The following is a 27,602-nucleotide window of genomic DNA, read 5'->3' as shown; positions in this document are numbered from 1 at the left end:
TAGGTATCCCTATGTGTCTTTTAACCTGGGATTTAGCGCATGTTTTTCACTTTGTTGTAAGGTAGACCTTGCCTGAGAATGTAAATGTAGTTGAAGCAGGAGTCCCTGGTTCCAGTTTTACATACCAACAGATCAGACTACATCCCAATATATTCTGAGAAATGGTCGCATCAATTTATGGTATATTTATGCTATATCTGTGAGCGGTTTAGACAGTGTTAATCTTACACAGAATTTATTGTACAATTTATACTTTGTTTTTAACGGAATCTGTTACATTGACAATGTTTGACTTCACAAAGGATTCTGTTAACCCAATGCTGGCCAAACCAGGCTTCAAGATCTACCAACAGTTCCAGACCACCTAGCTGGTGCGCAGCTGTAGTCAATACTAAATCAAGCATGTGGTGCCTTCACTCATAACCAACACATTCTACGGATCCACAGGTGGCATGGAAAAGGGTTGGGATCGTTGGGTCTACAAAAACTAGGTCGATAAGTATCGGTTCAACACCACTAGGTCGACATGGGTCAAGGTCGACATGGCATTAGGTCGAGAGTCAAAAGGTCGACATGGGGTTTTTCACTTTTTTTTTACCCGAATGTCGACAGTGTCGACTTGGACACAGTTTGAAGTGCACCGCTTCGCTCGGCACACTATTTTATTCTCCCACCACTCCCTAGTGGATGGTAGGGAATGAAATACCGCCTGTCGGCACGTCGGCTCAAAAAACAGTGACTTTTGACTGTCGACCTAGCCCATGTCGACCTAATGATTGTGTCGACCTAATATCATGTCGACCTAGACCCATGTCGACCTAGACCCATGTCGACCTTGACCCATGTCAACCTAATGCTTGTCGATCTAGTTGTAGACCTAATGACCATATCCCATGGAAAACATGAACTGTCAGTAGATTTTGAAGACTGGTTTGGCCACCCCTGCCATAACCATAGCATTGACTTCTTATCTAGCACCGTAGCAGTGACATTACTAAATCAATTGAATATTTGATAAAAAGTAACAGTACACATGGGGCCAAATGTAATAGGGTGAGAGTTTCAGAAAGTGAGAGATTTGGGGAGAGTTTTCCCATGTTTTTTTAAAGCAGCAATCAACTACATGGCAAAATCAACCTGATTTCACTTTCTGAAACTCTCACCCCATTACATTTGGCCCATGGGGTGATTACCCATGCAGGGACATATTAAGGTCCAAATGGGCCTGGGACTGAAATTCTTCAAGAGACTATACTAATAACGGATGTGGTTCATTAGATCTACAGTAAATGAAAATAATCCAGTCAATAGGTCAACCCAAAATGGCCAACATAGAAAAGGTCAAGAGGTTGAAAAAGGTTTTTCCAACCTTTACGTGGATGGTAAAAAGATGAAAAAGTTGACTTCACCAAAAATTGCCCGATTAAACAACCGTACAATTAATTAGGGGACGAAGGGCTTTCTTGGAATTCAGGAGTCATCTGTACATTCTGCAAGAGCCAGCTTTCCAGGATTTGAATACTGTATAATGAAAAATAACCACTGGGACCAATTCTGTTTCTATAGTGAACGAAATGAATGAACCTTGTTGGTGTGAAAGCCTGTACACATTCAAATTACTTGCATTAAGAGGGGAATCAAAGCCCAGAATTTTAATCATGGTATCTTTGGAGGCCTTTACCTTCTTTGCAGTCATGTTTATTCTCGTGAAGTACAAATCCATTGCGGCACTGGCAGACGTAGCTGCCAATAGTATTTATGCATTCGTGTTGGCAGCCACCATTTTCCTTAGAGCACTCATCTTTATCTGCAGATATGAAAAAAACTCTTCAGTTACACCACTGCTCATCATTGTGTACTAGACAAAGGGTGACATATACATTTTACATTCAGAGTACCAAAATGCCCGTTATTAGAAGCAAAGCCTTCATGCAAAACTATTTAACCCATGACTGCTTGCAACCTTGCACGTAATTTTTTTTTTTTTTTTATATTCATTTTGCACCTAAAATTTTAAATTGGTTGTGAACATATGGAGTTCAATTTGAGAAATCTAAATAATGTACCTAAAAACCCACTAATTAAAATGTACAAGGTTACAAGTAGCATGTATTGTTCAGATTAAGAGTAGAACCCTTATACATCTATAAAATACACTAGGACTCATTCCGTTAAAGACATGTACATTTGAGACCGACTTACCAAAAGGTATTAATGTGTAACAAGAGAATGATTACAGACCAATATAGAAAGGTAAATAGTTATTAAATATTCATACTTCCACCATTAGAACAGAAGTAAAGATGAGAAGATGAAGAGTAATTGGCAGAAGATCAACCATTTTGCTGCATACTATACAAAAGTGACTCAGAAGGAGACATTCCAGAGAGAGGCATCCGCTTCTACAGGAATGTGTCAGATGTTATTATCAAAACAGACCTGGTAATAGCTTGAATTTCAAACTGGCAAATTGCTCTGGACCCATACAGAAAATAGTACAACATCCAGCGCTCTGCCACAGCAATGCATCACACAGATAGACAACAAGTAATTAGAAGGGACAGTGTTAATCATAACGGAATATTCAACAATTTCATCTTGTAGGTCATCGTTCAAGGGCTTATTAGTCATCATCTTTGATCCTTAATGGTACTGTCATCAAATCTGTTTAACATGAGCACTCTAGCTTAGCTTTCATTTTTTTTTTTCGATTTCATTAATTATATTTGTAATCCTGTAATCAATAGGCAGAATTAATAAACTGCAGTGCTTTGCAATTCCACTTTTTAAACTGATCAGCTAATTTATAGAGATGTTAATAAAATAGGTAGAAATTAACTAAATAAATAAATAAATAAAAAGACCAATATCAGTAGCACATTTAATTTTTTTCAAATGGAGTAATTGAAGAATTCCCTCTACATCAGTGGCAGCTCCAGAGATGGGGATGCAGCACAGTCAAACATTTATATAGGGGAGCCCCACCAACTGCCAGTGAGTCATTTTATAATGGCAGTTGGTGTAGCTCCCCTATTTGTAATTTGGACTGTGCTGCAGCACCTCCTCTGGAGCCACCACTGCTCTACAACAGGGGCTTACTGTAAGGACATGGGTTACTCTAGTCCCAGGTTCAGTACAGTTGTTGGCCACATAATGTGTTTATATTAATCATTTTGCAATATAAACTCCCCAAAGGTGTTCAGTGTCTAGATTGGAACACTACCAGAGAATTGGCTGTCTGCATTATATGGCAATTCCAAGAAAGCTCTACTGTATGTTAACCTTAATGCCACGGATTCTCTCTTTCGATCCTTATTATCCAATCCCACCTTCCATAATGGTATAGCTTTATATTATAATTTTTTTTTAATCAGTTATCACGAAAGACGCATACAGGCAGATCCTGAATCCCACCCCCCACATGTACTACCTTTGTTCAACTGTATGGGCAATATCCTATGCCAATAGGATTGCCCGATAAAATACTAGTCTAAACATTGTTAAAATGAGGAAAATTGTCGTTCTCCACTTCCGATGTTATAATGGGATAATAGGATATGCCCATATTTTGCATTACGCATGGAATGGATTTTGGCTTCCCTCTACAACAAATCCAGTGTAAACACATTTTGATTGACTGGGGAAGTTTGGAGTTTTTTTGCCTTCCACAATTTGATGTCAGCTTTATTTTTGTTTTAAATAACATAACATTGTACAAAACTAGGCATTGTACAAAACTAGGCTAAGCCACTTTTTTGTGCCAAATTTAACTTTATATTCCCTTTTGTGTGAAGGGGACGATGGTCATCATCCAATCATGATCATATCAATTTAAGTCTGTATCCAATTTTAATGTATTTTAAGGAAACCGGTGGCATTCGGAGATTTGTTGAAGAAAGAGTTTATTTTGTTACTTATTCAACAGGCCTCCGAGTGCTGCAGAGTGAAGCAGCAGCGCAGAGGGCATCCAGCAATCATATAATTCTCATAGAGTGCCAAAGCTAAAGTCCTTGCATATTATATACAGATAGAGCCATCTTTGTTCATTCAACCAACGCACCCAAGCTTTCCATCTCAGCGCACCATTCGTCGAGAATGGGACCGCATGCTTGCAAGACGCTCACACACTTAACTGAAGACCCCATAGACTAAAAGGTACGTGCCCACACTGGATATGATGTAGAGAGTCCCCTATGCTAACCATGGCTTGTTACATTGGAAAGAGCTTCTAACACTATTATCAGAGGTAAGTTTCCACATGTTATTGTAGAAAAGTGTGCCCTCATATCTCCAACTTAAATTAGTAAAGAATATATGCTACAATTTTCTTCATCAAAAATCTAAGCATTATTAGTATGCTTTTTTTGTTATAATTTATAATGAAATCACCTTATCTATGCTGTACACTCAATGTGCGGCGTAAAAAGGATTTGGGGCAGCTTTCTCAGTTGCCCTGCACATATCAAGGTACACACCTTAATCCTACTCTTGGAGATGCATGCAAGCTACAAGTGAATGTTCTTCTTTCAAGATTAAATGTTTCAGATTATTTTTTTTTTCGTATAAAATACTGCTCAGCCTAATTTACAATTTAGAAGACTAAAAAGGATTAAAAAAATGTGCACATGGGATTCTACAATGAAAGAAATGCATCTAGAAATGCACCTATTTACTAAATTACACCTGTAAAATGTTCCCCATTTAAATGTATAGGAAAAGTCCTAATCACCTCATCTTATAGTCAATTTCATGGACTACATAGATATGGTATGGTGATGCCCTTAGCCAAGTACACAACAACTATGTCCTTTATCTTACTTAAAGATTTTTTCCCTGCCTGCAAAACGGTGTACCTGTCACTTATTCCATGCTGTGCAAGACACCGCATTACTCCACCCAACTCTTCCTATCAGCCACTGAAAACTCTTGCTGCTCCTGATGGCGGTTATCTTGTCCTGTGAAGGAATGCTCTTTGGTGGTGCAAGTGTGCATCGATTTTCACCTAAGAGTCCAACTACTAAGTTGGCGAAGAAAACATTTATATAGAATATCTGTACAGAAATGATTAACTTCCACAGATTAAAAAAACTTTTCTATTATCAGTCTATTGAGAAGTGAAAAAGGTTATCCCAAAAGGAAAAAAAAAGCAGAGACTACCCACAATCCAAATGCCTTTAGGAACTAAATATCCAAAATGGATATTAAGTAACCACACCAATATAACTAGGGGATCAGACAAACCATTGATTGGAATTGAGCTATAAAATAAGTGAAGGCGGTTCATCACTTGACTGTCACTGTAATACAGTTTTGCACATTTATTTTATTCTTGCCATCTTTAATTGATGACATGTGAATGATCAAGTTGGTGATCTATGTATCAGATGATGTAATCAATTCATGAAAGACTATCGGCTTTCATTTACAAATGGTAATGCATTGCTAAACAGATTTATTATCTGCTCACAAAATGATTTCAAACAGATGAAGAAACAGCGATATCAATACAAAGCACACAAGCACACTAATACTTCACGCAAAACATATGGTTGATCTGATCCTCTAATAAGAAAGTTGTGAGCATTAAAGTGACAATGTCAGTGCCTTTAGTTCTCTTGTATATAGTTTTGTGCAGGTGAGTTGAAATTGTCCACACAAATAGCAGAATGCTCACAGCCCTGTACTATAGGAAGGTTGAAAGATTGAAGACCCCCAAAAATGCTTTGGCATAAAATATGAAGGAGGTTTAATAAATAAGGTAACAAGGCCTCTCATACTGCATACATATCTGTTCACCATAACCCAACTTGTCTTTATCAATTGCCCTCCACAGCTGGCAGAGGGCGGGATGTACTAAGGGAAAAATGCAGTAAAACCCCCATTTTCAGGGGTTTTACTGCATTTTCAAATGTACAAATACCTGGCCGCCCCGTCTTCGCAGGGCAGGGTATGACCACCTTTTGGTGGCGATACCCTATAGAAGCCTGTGGGCTTCTATGGCTGCCCGCCTCAGATGCCTACCCCCCTCTCAATCCTCCATCAAACTCCTCCTCCCCCAAGCAGTATGTCACAGCCGGATGTCCTTCCAGCTGCAGGTGGGAGGAGGCGGCGGCGCTGAGCCAGGGATGTGACAGAGATCCCCCGCACACCAAAGAGCAAGTATCGCGCGCGGGGGGGGGGTCCTTTGTTACCGCTTTGCAATGCTAGGCGCATATGTTAATACATATGCGCTAGCCTCACGGCGAAGCAGCGGCGATGTATTTTAAAACATGTCGCCCTTAATGTGTCACAATAGTGGTCAGCATTCACAGGGAAAATCATCAAAGAGAAACACCCATGTGGCCCAAAACATAGTTGCCATGACCTTCTTTGCTTATGTAGTTGTTTTGAATATCCTTGAAGTTTTGTATGATGTATGTTTCCATGTCAAGGATGCTTGCTTCATCCCCGGTATCACATGATGCACCCAGGTTTCATCATCCATAACTGGAGGAACTACACTCTCTCTTCATGGTACCATGTGAGGTTAAGAAGAGACAATCCCATTGTCTGAAATTCTATGTGTTGCTTCCGTACCCTGAATAAACACCTATTTCCTCTACCCAAGTTGCTCATAAATAATGTTGTGCAAACTGAGATATTCAGTTTATCAGCAATATCACTAAAATGTGTCTGTTCGAGAAGCAGACCATCAATGTGACACAAATTGCCATTAGTGGTGGACATGCTTTGCTGGTTAGATTGCTGCTCATCTTGAATGTCTGTCCTGCCATTATGTAAAGCACTGCAACAAACCCAAACCTGGTTCTGTGACATGACTATCACCATACACCTCAAAAAGTTGGCAATGAATTTCAACTGCTGAGCCCCTTAGGTACATAAATCTGATAACACCCAATGTTTGACCATGTTTATGCCACCCCACCATCTTACAACTGACGTTGGGACAGTAGAACAGATATGAGGCAAAGTCTAATGGCCATGAGGGAAAGAAGTAGGTCTACTTATTTTGGCCTGGTGGGAGATTACAATAAAATCGAGGCACACATAAGAGGTCTTGTTACTGTACTTATTTAACCACCCTTGTGTTTTTAACAATGTTGACTTTAATGTCAGTGAACTTTGTATTAAACACAATGGACACAATACTATGGAAAGTTATCGCTATAAAAACCCGCATATTGCCATATCTAGATTAATTAAATTTTGGTTAATTTATGTTACAGGTTAAAAAACAAACAAACATTATTTTATGGTTAGGTCAAGGGTTTCATACAAATGATTGTGGCACAAAAAAACCCAAATCATTTGTTGTTAAGTGAGCAGAAAGCAGTATCCCAGCTTTGAATGGATGCTTGTGCCCTTAATCCCAAGAAGAGCCACACATCCATTTCCCACCACAGGTTAGCTTACGTTGGCATGGTCGTACCTCTGAGACTGTCAGAGGCCAACAGTCTGTTGAGTACATGTACACGACCAGCTGGGTCACCTTTTATCAAGTCCTTGCAAGATTCAAAAATAAAAATGTTCTCTTTGCAGGTAGCTTTCTTGTCTGTGAACAAAAACGTACCAGCATAGTGTGGGCTTAGACAGTAAACTGCTTCGCTTCACATTGTCACTGCAGTTTCATTGCATAGTATAGACTTATTAAGACCACATATACAGAATAAATTAACAAACAATGTAATACAACAAGATTCAACACAAATAACAGTAAACAATAACATTATTGTAAAAAAGAGGACAACCTGTTCCAGAAGATAATACTTTGGAGTCTCTGGCCACCAGGTGCCCCCATAAAGTAATGCCAAGCATGATCTAGGAATGTGGAACCCATCTCAGGTAGAAAGTCTGCCAATAACTCACAATATACACAGTATAGCTCTATAAGGCACTGATCTTGAACTATGAACAATGCATATTAAACTATGATATGCAGTCATTTTTATACCGCAAAAATGAACAGTGTTTTACCCAGCCAAGCTGTTGAATTTTAGTTACCACAAGGTTCCTGGTGGATAATATCCTCTTATTTGACCAACGGAGGCATTGTTATATAGAAGGGTGCACAATGGAGCAATATTGGTCTGATAGGTCATATTGTGCATATGGGTGTGGTATATTTGCCCGACAGTCTGGATTCCGACAGTCATTAGTCAGATGTCGGAATCCCGACTGCACAGCGTGGGGAGCGCAATGAAGCCCCTTGCGGGCTCGCTGCGCTCGCCACGCTGCGCTCGCCACGCTGCGCTCGCCACCTATTTTATTCGCCCTCTATGGGGGTCGTGGACCCCCACGAGGGAGCAGTTGGGATTCCGAGGAAATCACAAGCCAATCAATTATCCAATGACTGCGCATGCATACGGATCGAAGTGCAAATGTACAGGGCCAAACAGCGGCAAAAATCAGCATTTACTTTTTTCTCAATCCCTTGCAACTTGACTGAAAGGTAGCCGATATTTGGTGGTGGTAACCTGTTGTTTTCTGGTAGTGTCTGAAAAAATGCAGGGTTTCTCAAGCATTTACAGCGAGAGTCTGTACTAGCTATGGCCTCGATCACCCAGTCTGTCACAGAAGTATGGAATGGCCATAGTTACGAACACTTGAACAGATTGGGAACAATATTTGATGAGTAAGTTCTGAATTAAATTTGCAGATCAGTGATCCATTCGGAAACCTCCCGCAGACTTGCATGGGTTGGGATTTCAATCTGTCTGGGTGGAGGGATATCTGATGGTAGTCCTCTGCAAATTCGCAGGGCAGCAATCAGGTCTGAATGAGGCCCTTAGTTCTAGAAGGTCTCTCTTTACATAATACATTATTCTGGTGTGTACCCAGGCGGGCCAGCATGTAAGCTGGGAACAAGACAGCTAGTTGATATCCAGCTTTAGAGAACTTTTACTCAAGCAAATTACCTATTTAACCAAAAAAAGGTTTACTATACTGTACTTTGATTACAACAATAAAAAGAACACTAAAAAACAAAGAGTGGCAATATGGCAATACCAAAAACAATTGCCATTGGATTTAGAGGGGAATAATGCAAAACAAAAGACAAAGATATCTTTGCATTCATTCCAGCCTCTTACTACTCTGATGGTCTTCACCAGTAATTCTCAAACCCTGTCCTCATGGCCCTCTCACAGACCAGGTACTAAGGATATCCATGCATGAGTCCAGGTGGTTTAAAGACTACATCAGTGAGTGCCAAAGTAAGGATAACCCCATTTATGGGATCTCTGGATTTTAAGTGTGCTATGAGGACTTGGTTTGGGAAACACCGGTGTACACACATAGGGTTTATTAATTATGGTGCGTTTTAGACCTGATAATTACATAATTTCTTACTGTGGCATATTGTATCAGTGAGGGATTTAACAATTTGTCATCCAGAGGCAGGTGCTTCCAGTAACCGTTTGTGACCTGAAGCCCATAGGTTACAATGGCAAATGCCAGCTGTATATTATGCTCGCTACCAAAGCCAAGCTCTGGAATGCATCATTAAATTTTGCATTTAAGCAGCTCCACAGAAACCTATAGGGGCAGCTTTTGACATAGAAAACAGGAGATTGTCCTTCGATACATTCATGAGTTGCTCAATATTTTTGAGGACCTCAGAAAAATGTGTATGTTTTGGGGGGATATTCTTCATGCTTTGCTAAAATTGCCCAATAGTATCTAGAAAATTAGTGTAGACGATAGATTGAAGTTTGTTCGGGGGTTGCTACAAGGTCAGAGTAGCAACAGGGCCCATTTTGACAGCCCAGTGCATTATCAGTGGTATACATTGTGCTGCTTTAGGTAATTTGACTCATGTACTGCATGGATGGTTAAAAAAAAAGGCACACAATTATATTAATTAATAATTAAATCTCCATAACATATAACATTCTAAAAAAATCTGCTGTTCTGCTGAGGTGTTGTAATTTAATAAAGTACATACAACACAGGAAACACATTTTAAAACAAAGGTGTTCATTATAATAAGAACATTATGGTAAAGATATAAACTGTAGATTTCAAATATTGTATGCTCTTTATATTTGATGATGCCCATCAGGGGTGTCTGCAATAATCAATTATCAACCCTTTGAGAAACAACATCTCTTTGACAGATGTGAAAATATCCACTAAAAATGCCAGTGTCTCTCACATTTGTTATATAAATTCAAATAAAGAAATACTGTGTAAAAAAAAAAAACATCTTTCCTATATAAGTTAAGCATTATAGGTCATTATGATGAATAAACATGTTTACTTGGCAATTTTCATACCTATTTTTGACAAATTCAATATGCACAAAGGGTTAAATCCACATGTTATGTGTTTTTAGCCTCAATACATTTTAGAAATTTTAAACCACTTCATTAGAGGCCTATTTTCCTATTTTTCAAAACAAATGTTTATGTCATTTTCATATGAATAGGGTATATATTTTAGTATAGTAGCAATTTAATAAAGGCTGAAGGCAAGATACATTAGAAATATCAACTTAAATGCCTTTCGTCAGAGAGCGATCTTTGGATCCCTCTTTGGCAGCCTGGGCTGTGTGTTTTTGCATGAGTGTAGTACAAAGACCTTACTTGCCACTATGATAAAATGTATTGTAAATATAATTGCCTCAATAGGCTCTTATGGTATGGCTGAAATTAATGAAGCAAAAATGCAGTCCTTAATATCCAGTCTCATAAGCAATAAAAACATTTTTAGGTAGTGGACATGTCCTAGCAAGCTCTGCTATCTATCCCATTGGCAGATAAAGTTAAGACTGGGTTGCCTACTTTTAAAGTCTCCTCTCTGAGAGAAGCACGGAGAGGAGACGTTTAGCAGCACTTCAGGGGGCTGGGTCTGATGTAGATATCATCAAGCCCTGCCCCCATACTGCAAATCCAGCAATTCGCGGAGGGTCCGGAAAAGCCGCAAACCATGGGAAATTAACGCTGCAGCGGGGAGATGTCAGGGGTGGGGGGCGCTTATCTGGGAGGATTGCCCACCTTTCCAGGGGGCCGGGAAGGGGACTCGATTTTTGGGAGCCTCTGGCCATTCTGGGTGGGTAGTCAACCCTAAAATAGGAAGTAGGATATAGAAGCAAAAAGAGAGACTGCACCATAACTTGCCCAGAGTAGGTCACATCATAAAAATTACCATAAAAAAAAAAAAAAGTTCAACTCTTAGGCCTTTCTACCAACCAGAAATAGCAGAAATAACATTTTTGTTACACTATGTGTGAGGCATGTATAATGAAAACAATATAATGAAAAACAAAAGTCTGCTGGGAAAATGGCAAGCATAAGACTCACTAGCATACATTTAAATCATATTGAAAGCACTTTAAAGTGAAATATATACAAATATGTCAAGAAAATTACACTATTGTATTACACGCAATTGCAACCATTTCAATAACTGAAATAGACACGAAAATAGCTTTTGGCACAATAGTTCTACTGATATGGCATTGAACTGAATTTGGCTTAGTAACAAGGTTTTTACTCTACCTTTTAAATATACCATACCATGGAAGAAACTCAAGAATGTGAATGGACTAAGTGTTGGAAAAGAAAATATCTAAAGCTGCCACTTGCTTTACATGCAATTAAGGCTGTACCTCATAAGTCACTGAGTGTGGCTGAACAAACCCTACATTATGTTGGAACAAAAATAAATGCCCAACATTTCTTATTTTAATATAGTCCTCATTTTCTTTTATAATAACACATGTACATATAAACCGTGCCAGGATTACAGGTCATATTAACTTAAGAAAATGTAATTTTTTTTACATAATTTAAGAATGACGTTAGATTATCAATCGTGATATATGAATACAGTAACTTGTATATTTGCCTATAGTAAAAAAAATAATTACACATACTATATAATTATCTACATTTTTTTTAATAATCTAAATCTAACAGTAAAATGATAATGACATTTTGTTTGAGAGACTGCGCTGATTTTCTCGGTACTTGTTTCCTAGCACGGCGCCTGTCGGGGTTGATCGCATGCCTTAAGTTAAGGTACTTAAGGCATGCGATGGACGCGATGGACCCGATTTTCTTACTTTAACAAGCTCAATTGCTGGTAAAAGTGAAAATCGCGTTGATCGCGTCCATCGCGGTCCCTAATAAGAGGGCGCGATGCGACCGACGCGATTTTCCCATAGGGAACAATGTTAAATTAATTTTAAAGTGAAAATCGGGTTGATCGCGTCAGTCGTGGTCCATTATAATGGCCCGCGATGCGATCAACCCGATTTTACATAGGTGAAAATGTGAAATGGGCCAATATGGCCCATTTCACATAGAATATGTGTAAAAAGTATGGTTAATGCGCCCCCCCCCCCCCCCCCCATTTTAACTCCACCCCGGTATTGACGCAACACGAAGCGTGGCGAGCGCATCGAGCTGCGTTCGCCACGCTTCGGGCTCGGTGGCTCGCTGCGGTCGCCACACTTTCTATTCTCAACTCCACGCCGACGTGGATAGTAGGGGTATGAAAAGGTCGGAGGACGCGTACCACCGCCGCCCCTCGCGGGCTCGCCACGCTTTGGGTTGGCTTCAATACCGGGGTGGCGTTAACAATGGGGGGCATTTGAAACATCAGGGGGGTTTTCTATGAAAATAGGGTTTTTTGGGACATTTTACATTAAAATCAATGCAAAATCTGGTCTCAGGGACCATTTCACATTGATTCCAATGTAAAAATCGGGTCGATCGCATCGCATGCCATTTGGTTGGCATGAGATGTGATCGACCGATTTTTCCGACCCGATGCTTACAATCAAAATCGGTGGCGCCGTGCTAGGAAACAAGTACCATTTTCTCTCCATGAAGTCTGATGTGAAATAAAATATAATTTTTTTTAATAATATATATATATATATATATATATATATATATATATATATATATATATATATATATATATATATATATATATATAGTGGGTCAGTCCAGGATGAAGGCTGGATAAGCCGAAACGGTACCTTGGTGATTATGAAATTATATCCTGAACCCATGTCGACTTGTATGTCATCAGTTGCAACCGTAGTATGCTTTTGAACTGACACTTGTTCTTATGAAGTAAAAAATTCATCACTGAAAACTGGAGTGCTGCCTCGGTACTTGTGGAGTATCACGGCTCCCATCATATGCCATCGTATGCCATATGTAGTGGCATACGATGGCATACGATGCGATGCGATTTTTACAGATTTTTGAGCATTTTTGCTCAAAAATCGTATGCGATCGCATCGTATGCCATACGATGGCATACGATGCGATGCGATGGCACCCGATTACGATTTTTGAGCATATTTGCTCAAAAATCATATGCGATCGCATCGGATGCGATGGCACCCGATTTTTGCACTGAAATGCATCAGAATGCATTGAAATGTGTATTAAACTAGTGAAATGCCCCCAAATGCCATTTTTCATAGTGCAGCACCCCCACTATCAACGTCAACCCGAAGCGTGGCGAGCGCAGCGAGCCCGCGAGGGGCGGCGGTACGCGTCCTACGACCTTTTCATACCCCCACTATCCACGTCGGCGTGGAGTTGAGAATAGAATAGTGTGGCGAGCGCAGCGAGCCCGAAGCGTGGCGAGCCCCGCGAGGGGACGCGGATACCTGTGAAGCCCGCAAGGGGACGCGTATAGCTGTGAAGGTATCCGGGTTCCCTTCGCCACGCTTCGGGCTCGGTGGCTCGCTGCGCTCGCCACACTATTCTATTCTCAACTCCACGCCGACATGGATAGTGGGAGTATGAAAAGGTCGTAGGACGCGTACCGCCGCCGCTCGCCACGCTTCGGGTTGACGTTGATAGTGGGGGTGGTGCACTATGAAAAATGGCATTTGGGGGCATTTCACAAGTTTAATACACATTTCAATGTATTCTGATGCATTTCAGTGCAAAATCGGGTGCGATTGCATCGCATGCGATGCAATTTTCAGCATACGATCTGCATACGATGCAGGTCGTGGGAGCCGTGATACTCCACAAGTACCGCTGCCTCTTATATATCCGTTTGGGTATCAAGTTTTTCTATAATATATATATATATATATATATATATATATATATATATATATATATATATATATATATATATATATATATATATATATATAGAGATATATATATATATATATATATATATATATATATATATATATATATATAGAGATATATAGTGCTCGAAGTGGGCCGGTATACGCCGGTATGGCATACCGGCACTTTCTTCGAGCACTGTAAAAAAAAATTCCCCCTGCTCATCCAGAGAGAACATAGACGCGAGCGCACTGAGGGAGAGAACATGGACGCGAGCGCACTGAGCTCCAGTTCAGCCCCCGGTGACGTCCACACCAGGTGGGGCCGGGTAGTTGCCGGGTCAGTGTGGTAGCTCCGGGGACCGCTGCTGCAAGCAGCGCACACCCAGAGTGCAGGGACAGGGAGCTCCACTACCTTGGCGACACCTGGTGGCATCATCACCAGGAGCGGCCGGGTAGTTGCCAGGTCAGTGTGGTAGCTCCAGGGACCGCTGCTGCAAGCAGCGCACACCCAGAGTGCAGGGACAGGGAGCTCCACTATCCCGGTGACGTCATCACCAGGTGCGGCGGGTAGCAGCCAGGGTTTGGGTGAGTAGCTCCGGGGGACATGCCAGCCATCTCCAAGGTCTGAGGAGAAGCTCCAGGGACACCAGCAGCCAAGCGGCTCACTCCCCACGCAGGACAGCGCCACATCATCAAGCTGCGAGGGATGACCTCACAGCGTGGGACACAGCACCAGCAGACTTGGTAAAGGTAAACCATAGGGGCACCAGGTTACCATGGCACTGAAGTCTGATCAGTATCACTGCTCACACCCAAATGCAGACAGACACTATAGGGCTGAGCTCAGCTGCAGACACCAGTCAAGGCAGCAGAGAAAGTTCTGCCAGTAGGGAACCTCTGCTTCTTCAATTCTTGAGGCACAACAAGTCCCAGCATGCCAGCACAGTCCACAGTGCATGCTGGGGCTTGTAGTGCCACAGATGGAGAGTGTCTGAATGAGAAGACCAGAAAGCTGAGCAGTAGCTGCCCCTTACCTGCTGCATGAAGGCTGATGGGATGGCCTGCAACTGCGGTAGCCCAGGCTTGCGGGTCGATTAGACAGAGGCCGGGGATGTGACAACACGCATAATGGTATGTGGTATTATGTGTAATGGGCATTATGGTATGTATGTATTATGTGTAACGGGCATTATGGTATGTGGTATTATGTGTAACCGGCATTATGGTATGTGGTAATATGTGTAAGTGGCATTATGGTATGTGACACAATTTGTAATGGGCATTACAGTTTGTTATATACTATGTAATGGGCTTTACGGTTTATTATATAGTATGTAATGGGCATCATGTGTGGCCTTATGTGTAATTGGCATTACGGCATGAGGCTTTATCTGTATTACAAAGTTCCTTAAAATGTGCAATGGGCATTACGGTGCATAATGCCATGCTCCTTTCTGATGCCACGCCCACTTTCCACGAGGCCACGCCCCTTTCCTGGACTTTTAAATTTCCACTTCGAGCACTGTATATATATATATATATATATATATATATATATATATATATATATATATATATATATATATATATATATATATATATATATATATATATATATATACACATATATATATATATATATATACACATACATTATATATATATATATATATATATATATATATATATATATATATATATATACACATATATACACACACAAATACAGGGACTCAACACTCTCCATAATGAACTAACTCACCTTAGTATACAACTAATCAAATAAATAATGGGGTTTTAGTTCATGAATTGATCAATGCATTTAAGCTTGCAGCCACGGCCACTTTCCACTAGGCCACGCCCCTTTCCTGGACTTTTAAATTTCCACTTCGAGCTCTGTATATATATATATATATATATATATATATATATATATATATATATATATATATATATATATATATATATATATATATATATATATATATACACACATACATACATACATACATACACACACAAATACAGGGACTCAACACTCTCCATAATGAACTAACTCACCTTAGTATACAACTAATCAAATAAATAATGGGGTTTTAGTTCATGAATTGATCAATGCATTTAAGCTTGCAGCCCATCGCCAAGGGACCCCATTTCACTGCAAGTCCTACACTAACAATTGTCTCTCAAGAGCCTGCCAACTGCTGACACATCATAGCTAAAGTAGACATGTGTTTTTTCTTGGTTTAAAGCTCTTGGCGATGGGCTGCAAGCTTAAATGCATTGATCAATTCATGAACTAAAACCCCATTATTTATTTGATTAGTTGTATACTAAGGTGAGTTAGTTCATTATGGAGAGTGTTGAGTCCCTGTATTTGTATTTATTAGAGCATGTGGTCACAGGCCACTTCACCCCAACCTGGGAATGGCGAGTGCTGTTTGCACCCCATTCGCAGGGATGGGCGAGTGTTGTGGTACTCTGTATGTATGTATGTATGTATGTATGTATGTATGTATGTATGTATGTATGTATGTATGTATATATGTATATATGTATATATATATATATATATATCTCAATAAAAATGTATACCTTAAAAATGTATCTCAGCTTACTGTCCCTATAGGAATATAGCATGTTATTTATTGCCCTGCTCCAAACAATGCAAATTTTTAATCTCACACATCCTTTGTATACACTGAAGAGGGAAAGATCTGTACTCCTCCGTAAAGTGCTGCAGCACTGAAGCTCATAATGAATTGCTCAAATGATGGGAATGATATCTACAGATCTTTCCCTATTCAGTATATACAAAGAATATGTGATAGTTCAAGTGTGCATTGTTTGGAGCAGGGGAATAAATATCTAAACATGCTATATTCATATAGGGACAGTAAGCAGACTCACAAACACATATACTTCTTTAGGTTTAATTTAGGTACATTTTCATTTGTCACACATATATGCACACAAATTGTATATATATATATCAGCAAAATATATAGAGGGCACTAGAGCAATAAAACAGCTGTTCACAAATGATATTTAATACATAAAATTGATCAATTTTATGTATTAAATATCATTTGTGAACGCAGTTGTTTTATTGCTCTAGCGCCCTCTGAAACACCCCTTCTCTTTCATAGCTGTATCTTGGATTCTGAGGATCCCTCGGGGGTGCTGCTCCACAAAATTTGAGCGCGGATAGGGGACCCCTACATTAATATATATAATGTATGTATGTATAGTTTGCTACTCATCAAATCTTTGAACTACAGAGTCATTTTTATTAATATGCTATCAGTAAAATAATACAGTCAAACAAAAAAAATCATGCATAATTGTATATAACTAGAATTAAAAGCCTCACGCCTGATTCCACTAAAGAGCATGGATAATATGATTTAACGGATGATAACATGCACGGAGGTCAACACGGAGCAGATGCAACACAAAAGAAAAACTAGACTACATTAACTTACAATATTAATTTAAAGATGTAAACTTAAGTCTTATAAGACTATACCCTTCTTTCCTGCTAATGTCTGATTTGGAAATTCAAACATAGAAAAAAAAATACAAAAAGAAAAAAACCTCCACACTATGTTTATCATTATCTTTGACATGCAAGGGTTTAATGTCTGCTTTATTTCTCATATATAAATTCTTTTCCCATACCACTATAAACCTAAAAAGCATATGGAGAGTTCAGATATGTATGACCTTACCTGAGAAAAAGTGTGCACGAAAGCCTTTTTTTGATACGGTATTATCAGATCGAAATTCAATTCTCATATTATTATATTGTGAGGTAATAACCTCAGGCACTTCAGTCCCACAGAATTTCCCATGCAACCTGGAATCAGAGGATAGGCCACTTCGTATCTCAACGAAGTCGTACTTGCAAACCTGGGAGGTAAATACAGATTTAGTTGAAACAAGTGAAAACAAAATCATGAATATTGCTTTTACTTTCACAATGACATAAACCCAAATGTAAAAGTGTATCAGAACTGAAGAGATTTGTAATTTTGCTTCCATTATGGGAAAGGAATTCAAGACCGTGGCGATAATGCTAAATCGCTAAATTAATGGTACCTGGTTAACAGGCCAACAGTAATAAGGTTGACAGTCACGTGGTTGACCCCATGTGATAGACTTGCATTAGGTAGACTGGTACAAATGGTCTACTTTGTCAAAAGGTCGACAGTGCTTAAGGTCAACAGGTTCAAATATTTGATATAACAATTGTCAACAAACATTTTTTGTGGACTTTATTCAACTTTTTCATACTTCAACGTCCATGTGGACTACAACTGGGAAAAGTAACCTGTGCCAGGTACAGGGGTAGCACAGGAAGGCCCCTTGCCGAAAGCATGGTGAGTAAAGTGAACCATGTGTACAATAGTTGGGTCACGTGTTTAAACATACAAAATTACAACCAAAAGTGCATAAAATAAGTGTCAGCTTTTTTCATTTCAACCATTTTCCAAGTTGACTTTGTTGCTTTGTCGACCTTTTCACTGTCAACCTTATGACCCGGTTATTGACCACATTGGTTCAACCTAGTGACTGTCAACCTAATATTGGTCGACACCAGAAATCAATGGCCAATTTAACATTGCACTGATTTGGTTTATACATTCGAGTCATAAATCCAAATATATGCAGAGGGATTAACTGTCCCACATATTATTCCAATATAGATTTATGTATATCAAACATGACCTTTGACTCAAGTACATACACTTAAAGTTGGCTATAAACATAGCAGCTTAATCTTCCAATGGTTTGTAAATGAACCAGTCAGATAATTTAATATTTCAATAATTTAAGATTAATACGTTTCAGAAGTAACTCCTAAAGTTGAACTGACAATGCAAGTCAGCTAAATGAAATGTAAATCAAATATTTTAAACTATGCCAAACAAATATCTTTGTAGAAGTAAAAAAAAAAGTCATGTTTCTGGTAAGGTGGATTCATGGAAGGCACAGTGCTTAAGCATAGCCAAAGTGGACACCTGTACATAGCCAAAGTGGACACCTGAACATCACACACATTTGTGTTTGTGAAAGTCCCATTTTAAAATGAAGGCATTAATATAGAGTTAGTCTTTCTTTTACTTCCATAACATCATTTTTTTGGGAAACCTTACCAATAGATTTGGACACATACAGTAGGTACAGTTTCCATTGTTATAGTGTCAAATACGCTCGCCAATACTCAGCCAGAAAGCTCACTGGAAAGAGTTATTGTGCCAATGTATCTAGCTTCCACATCACAATTTACAACCTCATTTATAGCTGGCCAGGGAGCTCTAGCATTGAATCTATTAGCTAAACTAGCATTCTATCACAGTGCTAAATTCAAATTTAATAAGTCCTACAGAAGGAGTGGCCAAACCAGTCCACAAAATCTACCAAAAGTTCATGTTTTCCACGTGTGGATATGTAGAATATGTCAGTTAGGAATGAATGCACCACATTTGATAATGTGTTAGTAATGAGTCAATGACTAATTAGGTGTTCAGCTAGGCGGTCTGGAAAACGTGAACTGTTGGTAGATCTCAAAAACCAGTTTGCCCACCACTGCCCTACAGTATGGCCCATTTTATTACCAATGTTTGATTATAAAGATAACAAGATTGCATATTATTTTTTATGCAATTAGAAGTGTGTATAGTTAAATGAACTTAAGGAACTAATCATCATGCCATTTTGTTCTTATATAGGAACCACTTGAATACCTTGCATTTTACAGTTCTGCAACCAGAAGGTAATTTTTTTTCAATTTATGTTTTTTAAAAAGGCATTTGCATACTGCACGCAATATGTCAATGTGTGAATTATATTCCCATTACATAATCTAATGGCCTTGATAAAAGTGTTTTATGCTGGAATTTTCTAAGCCTCTTATCATGAACCATGAATTGCTTTACAAAATGCACCAATTGTTTGCAGCTATGCTGCCTTTCCCTCCAGACACAACTATGATTGAGAAAGTTCATTTAAGGCTCAATGTGTGTTATTAATTCAAGGTCCATAAATCATAGCTGGTTAACATACTGAAAACTAGAAGAGAAAATCAGATTAAAAAGAAAGCTCAGGGTAAAAGCTGCTACCTTCCTGTGACTTACATTAAAATGATTTGTTAATATTTTCTCTTATTTTAATACTCTTGCGCCAACAAAACTTCTGTCTACCAATAAATCAGTGTAGTATATCTGGAACCAAATGTACCGTTCTTGGCAGGGAAATGTAACATAATACTGTCATATTTAGTTATGTTACTGTATGTATATGTAGAGACACCTTAAGTGAAGTGCATTGGATAAATCTACCAAAAAACAGATTTTCCAATGGTTCCCATTTTCGCAGGATAGCCATGATTTTCATAGACCAAAGGTTTGTCTTACACAAAGCAGACATGACTTGTTTAGGCTTCAGGCCAATAGACGCTGGCTGACTCGTTTGAGCGGCTTCCAGCTCAAAAACTGCCCAGTGCATACGGGGCAGCGATGAACAGTAAGCGCTGATGCCCGCTCCTGCATCATCGTTAGCCAGGCTGCTCATCTGCTGGTATTACTAGCAGATGGGCGACAGGGTGGACGGCTTTCCAAAGCGTGACGAATAGGATCAGTGAGAATTATAAAAATGCACTAGGTACTCATTTCATGCACGGAATTCAACAAAATGTAGACCAGTTATGGACTATCGCCAATACTTACTTCATTACCCTCTAATTCAAAATACTCAAACTTCACCGATATCCTGTACTGCGAAGGAGCAACCAACTGCCAAATACAGTTCTTGTTTGGTGGATATTCCTTGGGCCATGCTGGGGTGGTTATTGTTCCATTAAGTTTGGTTAACAGTCCTCCACATGCAGCTGAAATGACAAATCAAATATGCATCCCTGAAAATTACCATTCATAAGGGCTTCCAAACAAACGTCAGCAAAAGTCATTTATGCCCAATATTTTAAATAGTAGAACTTAAACTAGGACAATCATACCAGAACTGATCCTCCCAGTCTGTACTTGCTTTCATATGGGGCCATGTTGTTTGCATAGAAACATGCAAAATTAGAGGTATTTAATGTTAGAAAGATACTTGTCCTTCCGCCTCATTATTCTCTTCCTCCTCGTCATTTTTATTCCACCCCACCCACAGAGCTGTTGTGCATATCATCAGGATTCCTCCTCCTCCTCCTCTTCATAATTATGGCTATTCATGACAGTATACTTTAGACTGTTAATAATAAGTAACTGTACAGCACCCACAACCATATTTCTGTGACTGCGGGTGGAGGGAGGCACAGTCGCTATGTGCTGCACTACTCACTCACTGCTTCCTCAAGGCCCTGTACTGTAGGCTCTCCTCAGTCCAGGCACTCTGGACTTTCACTCTAAGGGCCAGATGTACTAAGCTTGAAAAGTGATACAATGGAGAGTTATAAGCAACCAGCCAATCAGCACATGCCTGCCATGTCACAGGCTGTGTTTGAAAAATGACAGGTAGGAGCTGATTGGTTGGTGGTTTATCACTTTCCATTTTATCACTCTTAGTACATCTCGCAGTTAGTTCCTACCACCATCAGTCTTTATGACTCTTCTCCTGGGTCCTGACTCCTGCTCCTAGCTGTTTGTTGTCTGCCCGAACACTGTGGCTCTTCAGCACAGGGTACTGTGAGAATTGACAGAGAGACATTACGATGTCTCGGCCAATTGAAAGAAGCACTGCAGGAGATTGGGAGGGTGCTAGGCACATGGGCAGGCAGCTGCAGCACTGTCCGCTGTATTGTGTAATGGAAGCAGTGCACCTGGCTGAGAAGGAGCCAGAAGCAACGCTATTATTTTACAGTGAAGGGAAGTACACAGCAGCACATATACATATACATTTCAATATGCAAAATTGTTAGTAAATGTGCTATGTGTGGTCCAAAAATCCCAAACCATTGTTTGTAAATTATCCATCTGGGGTGTATCTGTTTTGAGGTTCTGCAGTGCCTCATACCAATTATTGCAATCCAATTATAGAATTAGGTCTGTGTTTAGCTTTTATCTCCTTATGTGTCCCACATTTTATACATTGTTTTTTTTCTAATACATCTTTACAGCATTAACATTTATTAGACAATAAGGAACCAGAAAGTTTAACCTATTTTCTGTCTCAGATCCACACAGGATTTTAGGATTTGAATAGCATAAAAATTGGGATAAAGTTATAATACATAACGTCTAAATAATACCTTCACAACTTTTTTTGTCTGAACCAAGCTCATAGCCAGGGTCACAGGAGCACTTATAACTTCCCAGTGTGTTCACACAGCGCTGTTCACAGCCCCCATTGTCTGGTTTGGCACATTCATCTTCCTCTGTTTTAAAAATAAAAAGTTTAAGTACAGAAAACACTAAATAAGTGTAAATTACTTTTTTATAACATAATAAAATCGGCTTTGTTTTATTTATAAAGTAACACCATAAGTACTAAATAACAATACAAAAGCTTTATTTGTAATCACACTTCAGGTCATATGGAGGACACTATCTACAGCTGACTGAATTATATGCTTTCCTGAACCATATGTTTTCTAAAACAGATTAGCAGAATCCTTAAATCCCATCGTTTTCATTTAAGGACTATACAATGTATACCATGCAACAAATATAACAACCTACAATTGGACCCATACACTTTGCAATTATTTGGAAAAAGTAGTTCAAATCCCACCCTGTTTTTGTGGGCATGTGATGCGATGTGGGCTCCTGTGTACTTTATATTGCATAGTACGAAAAGTATGTGCTGGCAATAATTTTTGTACTACAATGCATCGCACATATTGTTGTAGCACATAGTATACATTATGAACTAATTACATAATGCAGTTTAGTCCAAATTGTATGCAGCGCACTGTGTATGTGCACCTTTATTTATACATACATAATATGATCTGGGGATTCAATTGTTGCTCCCGTCTGGAATGACAAACTGTTAAGGCCAACATTTACCACGCACCGCCAGAGCCGAATTGTGCAAAGAAATGCCGATGCTGAAAAAGGACTTTTCGCATCATGCCTCTTAGTTTACGTAGCTGTGTGCAATCAACGCATCATTGTATATCGCCCCGGGGGATTCACTGGTAGGCCCCAGATATTAATGACCCCGCCCACCTTTCTAGGTGGGTGGGGCCTAGGGAAAGCTTTTAATGTCACCGGGTAGTCAGTAGCAGATCATTGACCTGGTGGCTGGAAGATGCTTTTGTTATTGCTGCCAGATCAGTCAATAGGTAATGACTGCCCAGTAGCAATAACAAAAGCATCTTACAGCCAGGCCAGTCATCTGCTACTGACTTCCCAGCATTGGCTGCAGGCTGGGAGGGAGAAGAGGAGCCGTGGGTGGGTGTGCGGGGCGGCGGACGTCAAGCTGTCCGCCATGTCATGACGTCACACGCCGGACCCGCAATTCATCTGAAGTAACACCCCTCTGCCCCCCCCCCCCCGGTGGGCCCTTCCCTTTTCAATCAAACACTGTCTGTAGGTGCCTAATTAAGAAATATTTATTCATATATACATATGCATATTTAAAGCTTAGTGGGCCAGATAACAACATACTGAAGGGTCCCCTGTCCCAGCTGTTGTTTTTAATGTTATACCCTATAGAGACCCATTTTATTTTATGAACCATAGTAGTACCCATGATGAAACATTATAGGGCTGCCAGTACACGTTATGCCACACAGTATCTCCAAACCACATTATTACATCTCCATTGTATCACTTTTGAAGCTTAGAGAATCTGGCCCTCCATCAGAAGGCCTAGAAAATATATGCACTCTTGGTTTTAAAAAACGTACATGGGGACACTGGGGGGGGGGGGGAATTAATAGGATGAGAGATTCAAAAAGTTAGAGAGTTGTAAGAAATCTCCATTTCTTTCCAAATCTCTCACTCTATTAATTTCCCCCCACAGTGTCCCCATGTACGTTTTTTAAAACCAAGAGTGCATATATTTTCTAGGTCTTCTCATGGAGGGCCAGATTATCTAAGCTTTAAAAGTGATAAAATGGAGAGTGATAAACAGCCAATCAGCTCCTACCTGCCATGTCACAGGCTGTGTTTGAGAATGTCAGACAGGAGCTGATTGGCTGACTGTTTTTCACTCTCCCTTTTATCACTTTTGAAGCTTAGAGAATCTGGCCCGGAATCACAAGTGGAAACAAATAGGAAGAACCTGTGAATCTTTTAAAATATGTCTTAATCAGTAATAAATCCACCTGTGCTCCATATGGAAAACATGCACTGTTTCGGACTGATACTGATACACCAGGAATGGTGTTTACACAACCTGCTATACACAGGAAAATACAGCATGTAAGTAGAAAGTTCCAAGGACTCAGAACACTTGTGTGTTACTAGCCTACTTTTTTGTAAAACTAAGTTTAGGCAAAGTAATTTACCCTTTAAAAAGTTAGCAGCAAACCCTGCTTTGTTTACAGTTGCATCAGAAACAAACTTCATCCACAGGGTATTAGAGGTAGACCTGATATCATCTGGCTTGTCATAACCACAGAAATGACCAATCAGAGGACTGTTCTCACTGTGCCCATCTCTCACTTCCAGGTAGTCATAAGCGCAGGTGTCATGACGCTCAATCTGAAAATCAAAGGAATATTATGGATTATGATTGGAAATAAAATTAATTTATTGATGAACAAATGAGATGTGCTCTGTAACATTGGATTAAATATTTGCTTAGCATTTTTGAAAACTTTTGATGATTTACTTTGCCTTCTATGGGGTATATAACACATTTGTACACTGGCCTCTATAGATGTCAGTCATTTGCCCTTACTATTAATTGTATCTGCGCAGGTATGGTCATACCAGAAAACACAGCAAGAGGTAAACACTACAACAATAATTAAAAACAGGTTTTATAAATGGGCTTAGGGCAAACTACCCACAATTACTAAAATATCAACTGTGTGAAACTGCACACTGACTTTACATTATGTTAAATCTCCTAAATGAATACATAGATGTTTAACTGGTGTAGAACAAATAAAGTATGACTGGCTTCTAAGAAATGAGTCAATTATTATGTGCATTCTACCAACTAGAGTTCAATTTGATTTATTCTGAATAGATTTCATCTATACATATGTGCTGCAATGCAGCCTGGTCAAATATGATTAGGAACACGTGAAAAGAACCTATTGTCAGGATTTGAAACCAATTTTTTTCGCTTCACAATTAGCACCAATACGATTAAATCCTTTTAATCCTCTTGAAAATGTATGCAATAGAAACAGGGCTTGTCCAGAGATTGGCCTGTCAATGATAATTCGTTAACTCTGGACTGGATTAAAGATTTCTGAAAGCAATACAATTTCCCCTTATCGCGGTTTAGGTCAGATAACGCTACCTCAAATGCCTGGAAGGTTAATCCCACATTGTAGTTTTCAGCTACTGTTATTTTCCATATACACTCCTTAGATGGTCGATAGTCATCTGGATAATTGGGGGACTGGATCTGACCGGAATCTTTGTGGATTTCGCCACCACATATTGCTGAAAAACCAAGGCAGGAGAACATGTATTACATAAAAGCAAGGTCATTCGTTTCTTAAAATGAAAGGTGCACAATATTACTAGTAAGTAAGTTTAATTTATATAGCGCACTTTCTCCAACAGGACTAGTATGTATATGATTGATGGTTAGATATATTTAGATTTTAAATAAAATACCATCTGTTATGCAAATAACAAAACTCCACTCAAAGAGATATATTCTGATTTTTAACTATCTAGTTTCTTCACCTTTCTTAAAAGAACAATCCACATTGATGCTACAGTATATTGTATTGTTCATCATTCCACACTTCAGGAAAACGTTAGGACAGATACCTCCACTGATGTTATAATAAAATGAATACATACATATTATCTTTACCCTCATAAACTGCAGCAAACCCTTTTCCAACCCAGTTGCTGCTGCTCCGGAATTCAATCCACATTCTGCTGTCAGTTGTTGTCAACACCTCTGGTACTTTGTCTCCACAAAATCTTCCTAAAATTATATTACATACATTTCAGATGCAGTTTGAAATCAACTCATCACTAAAAGGACTCCAAAACACAAATACAGTAACTAAAAGAAATATGATTTAACAGTCTTTTTCGAACAAAGCACAATTTAAATTACACAACAGCTACAGCCCAGATTCAAAAAAAACTATTTGCAAATTAAGGGATAAGCGAACGATGCAGTACACTGCAAATTCTATGATTAATGATTCATGCTGAATTAGGCCCTTAGGCCCCAAAAATAACACAAATACTAGCTGTATTTATTAGAAGATCATTTGGTTTGTTTAGACCAGGGCTGGGCAATTGCGGCCCTCCAGATGTTGAGGAACTACACATCCCAGCATGCCTTGCATCAGTTTCAGCATGGACACATAGCAAAAATAATGCAAAGCATCCTGGGATGTGTGGTTCCTCAACATCTGGAGGGCCGCAATTGCCCGGCCCTGGTTTAGACTATAACTTGGCAACACAAATCTATATACAGAATGTGCAGTGTACAAAGATAAAAAAAAAATCCTATACATGCTAAAGAAAAATCATATTAAAATGGTAGGTTCTTTGGATTCATGACTTTTTACTCCAACCCATTAATCAAACAGCACAAGTCTTCCATATCCAAAATGTTTGGGACCAGAAGTATTTTGGATTTTTCTATATTTAGCATACCATAATGACTTGTCCTGTTGATGGAACTCAAGTCTAATGACAGAATGCATTTATGTTTCATAAACACTTATACCTGTATCCTAAAGGCAAATGTTCATCAAAACAATCCATGAGAAAGTTACCTGTACTTAAATGTGCATTGTGGAATTCAATTGCAGGGCGCATGTAGCAATGCTTTGCATGTGCTAATGCACAACAGTGACAAGCACTATATATAGAGGTCATACCCAATAGTGGTGATTTTCTCCAAAAGCCATCTCGGACTTCAATGTAGTCATACCAGCAGAGACTACTCTTGTAGAGGTCCATAGTTGTAAAATTCAAAACAATCTGTAAAAACCATAACAATAAGATTCACATATAAATTATTAGATCAATACGAGACAGTTCTTGTATATACACAACGAATAAAGGTTTGGTTATTTCTCCAGCTAGTGCCGATGGACCAGCACATGTCTCATATGGGTATTTATATCTGATGATATAAATACATAATGAAAACATAAGTAAAAGAATGTCTGAAATACAAAGAAATGTGTTCAACCAATAGCTGGAAGCTGGAAACTTATCAAAGATTGGAGATTGATAAAATACCAATCAGCACCTATCATTCATTATAAAGTCGGGGTTTGGGAAAAATGACAGTTAGAAGCTGATATGTTGGTACTTTAGCTCTTTGTCCAAGTTTCTATAAATCTCCCATAAAGTCATATGAAAGTGAAGCACATGTATCATCTAACCTTGGTGAAGCCTCTGTGCTTTTCTAGTAGACAGGGGGACTCTTA

The 27,602-nt window shown here is 39.1% G+C and overlaps 1 protein-coding gene across 1 annotated transcript in view; it reads right to left on the bottom strand.

Annotated features, from left to right (window-relative positions):
* The window catches only part of TLL1 (tolloid like 1), a 166,185-nt gene that overhangs the window by 9,743 nt on the left and 128,840 nt on the right, over positions 1-27,602 (bottom strand). The window contains exons 11-18 of the mRNA XM_083172956.1: positions 27,045-27,147; positions 26,015-26,131; positions 25,487-25,632; positions 24,519-24,714; positions 22,311-22,436; positions 20,788-20,948; positions 17,788-17,968; positions 1,682-1,807 (exon numbers count right to left, since the gene is read on the bottom strand). Coding sequence (XP_083029082.1) covers positions 1,682-1,807; positions 17,788-17,968; positions 20,788-20,948; positions 22,311-22,436; positions 24,519-24,714; positions 25,487-25,632; positions 26,015-26,131; positions 27,045-27,147 — 1,156 coding nt within the window. The remainder of the gene's footprint in view (positions 1-1,681; positions 1,808-17,787; positions 17,969-20,787; positions 20,949-22,310; positions 22,437-24,518; positions 24,715-25,486; positions 25,633-26,014; positions 26,132-27,044; positions 27,148-27,602) is intronic.

The sequence above is a fragment of the Crinia signifera genome, chromosome 1 (genome assembly GCF_055691185.1).
Source record: "Crinia signifera chromosome 1, ASM5569118v1, whole genome shotgun sequence".
Lineage (NCBI taxonomy): Eukaryota > Metazoa > Chordata > Amphibia > Anura > Myobatrachidae > Crinia > Crinia signifera.
This window is presented reverse-complemented; position numbering and strand designations above follow the sequence as displayed.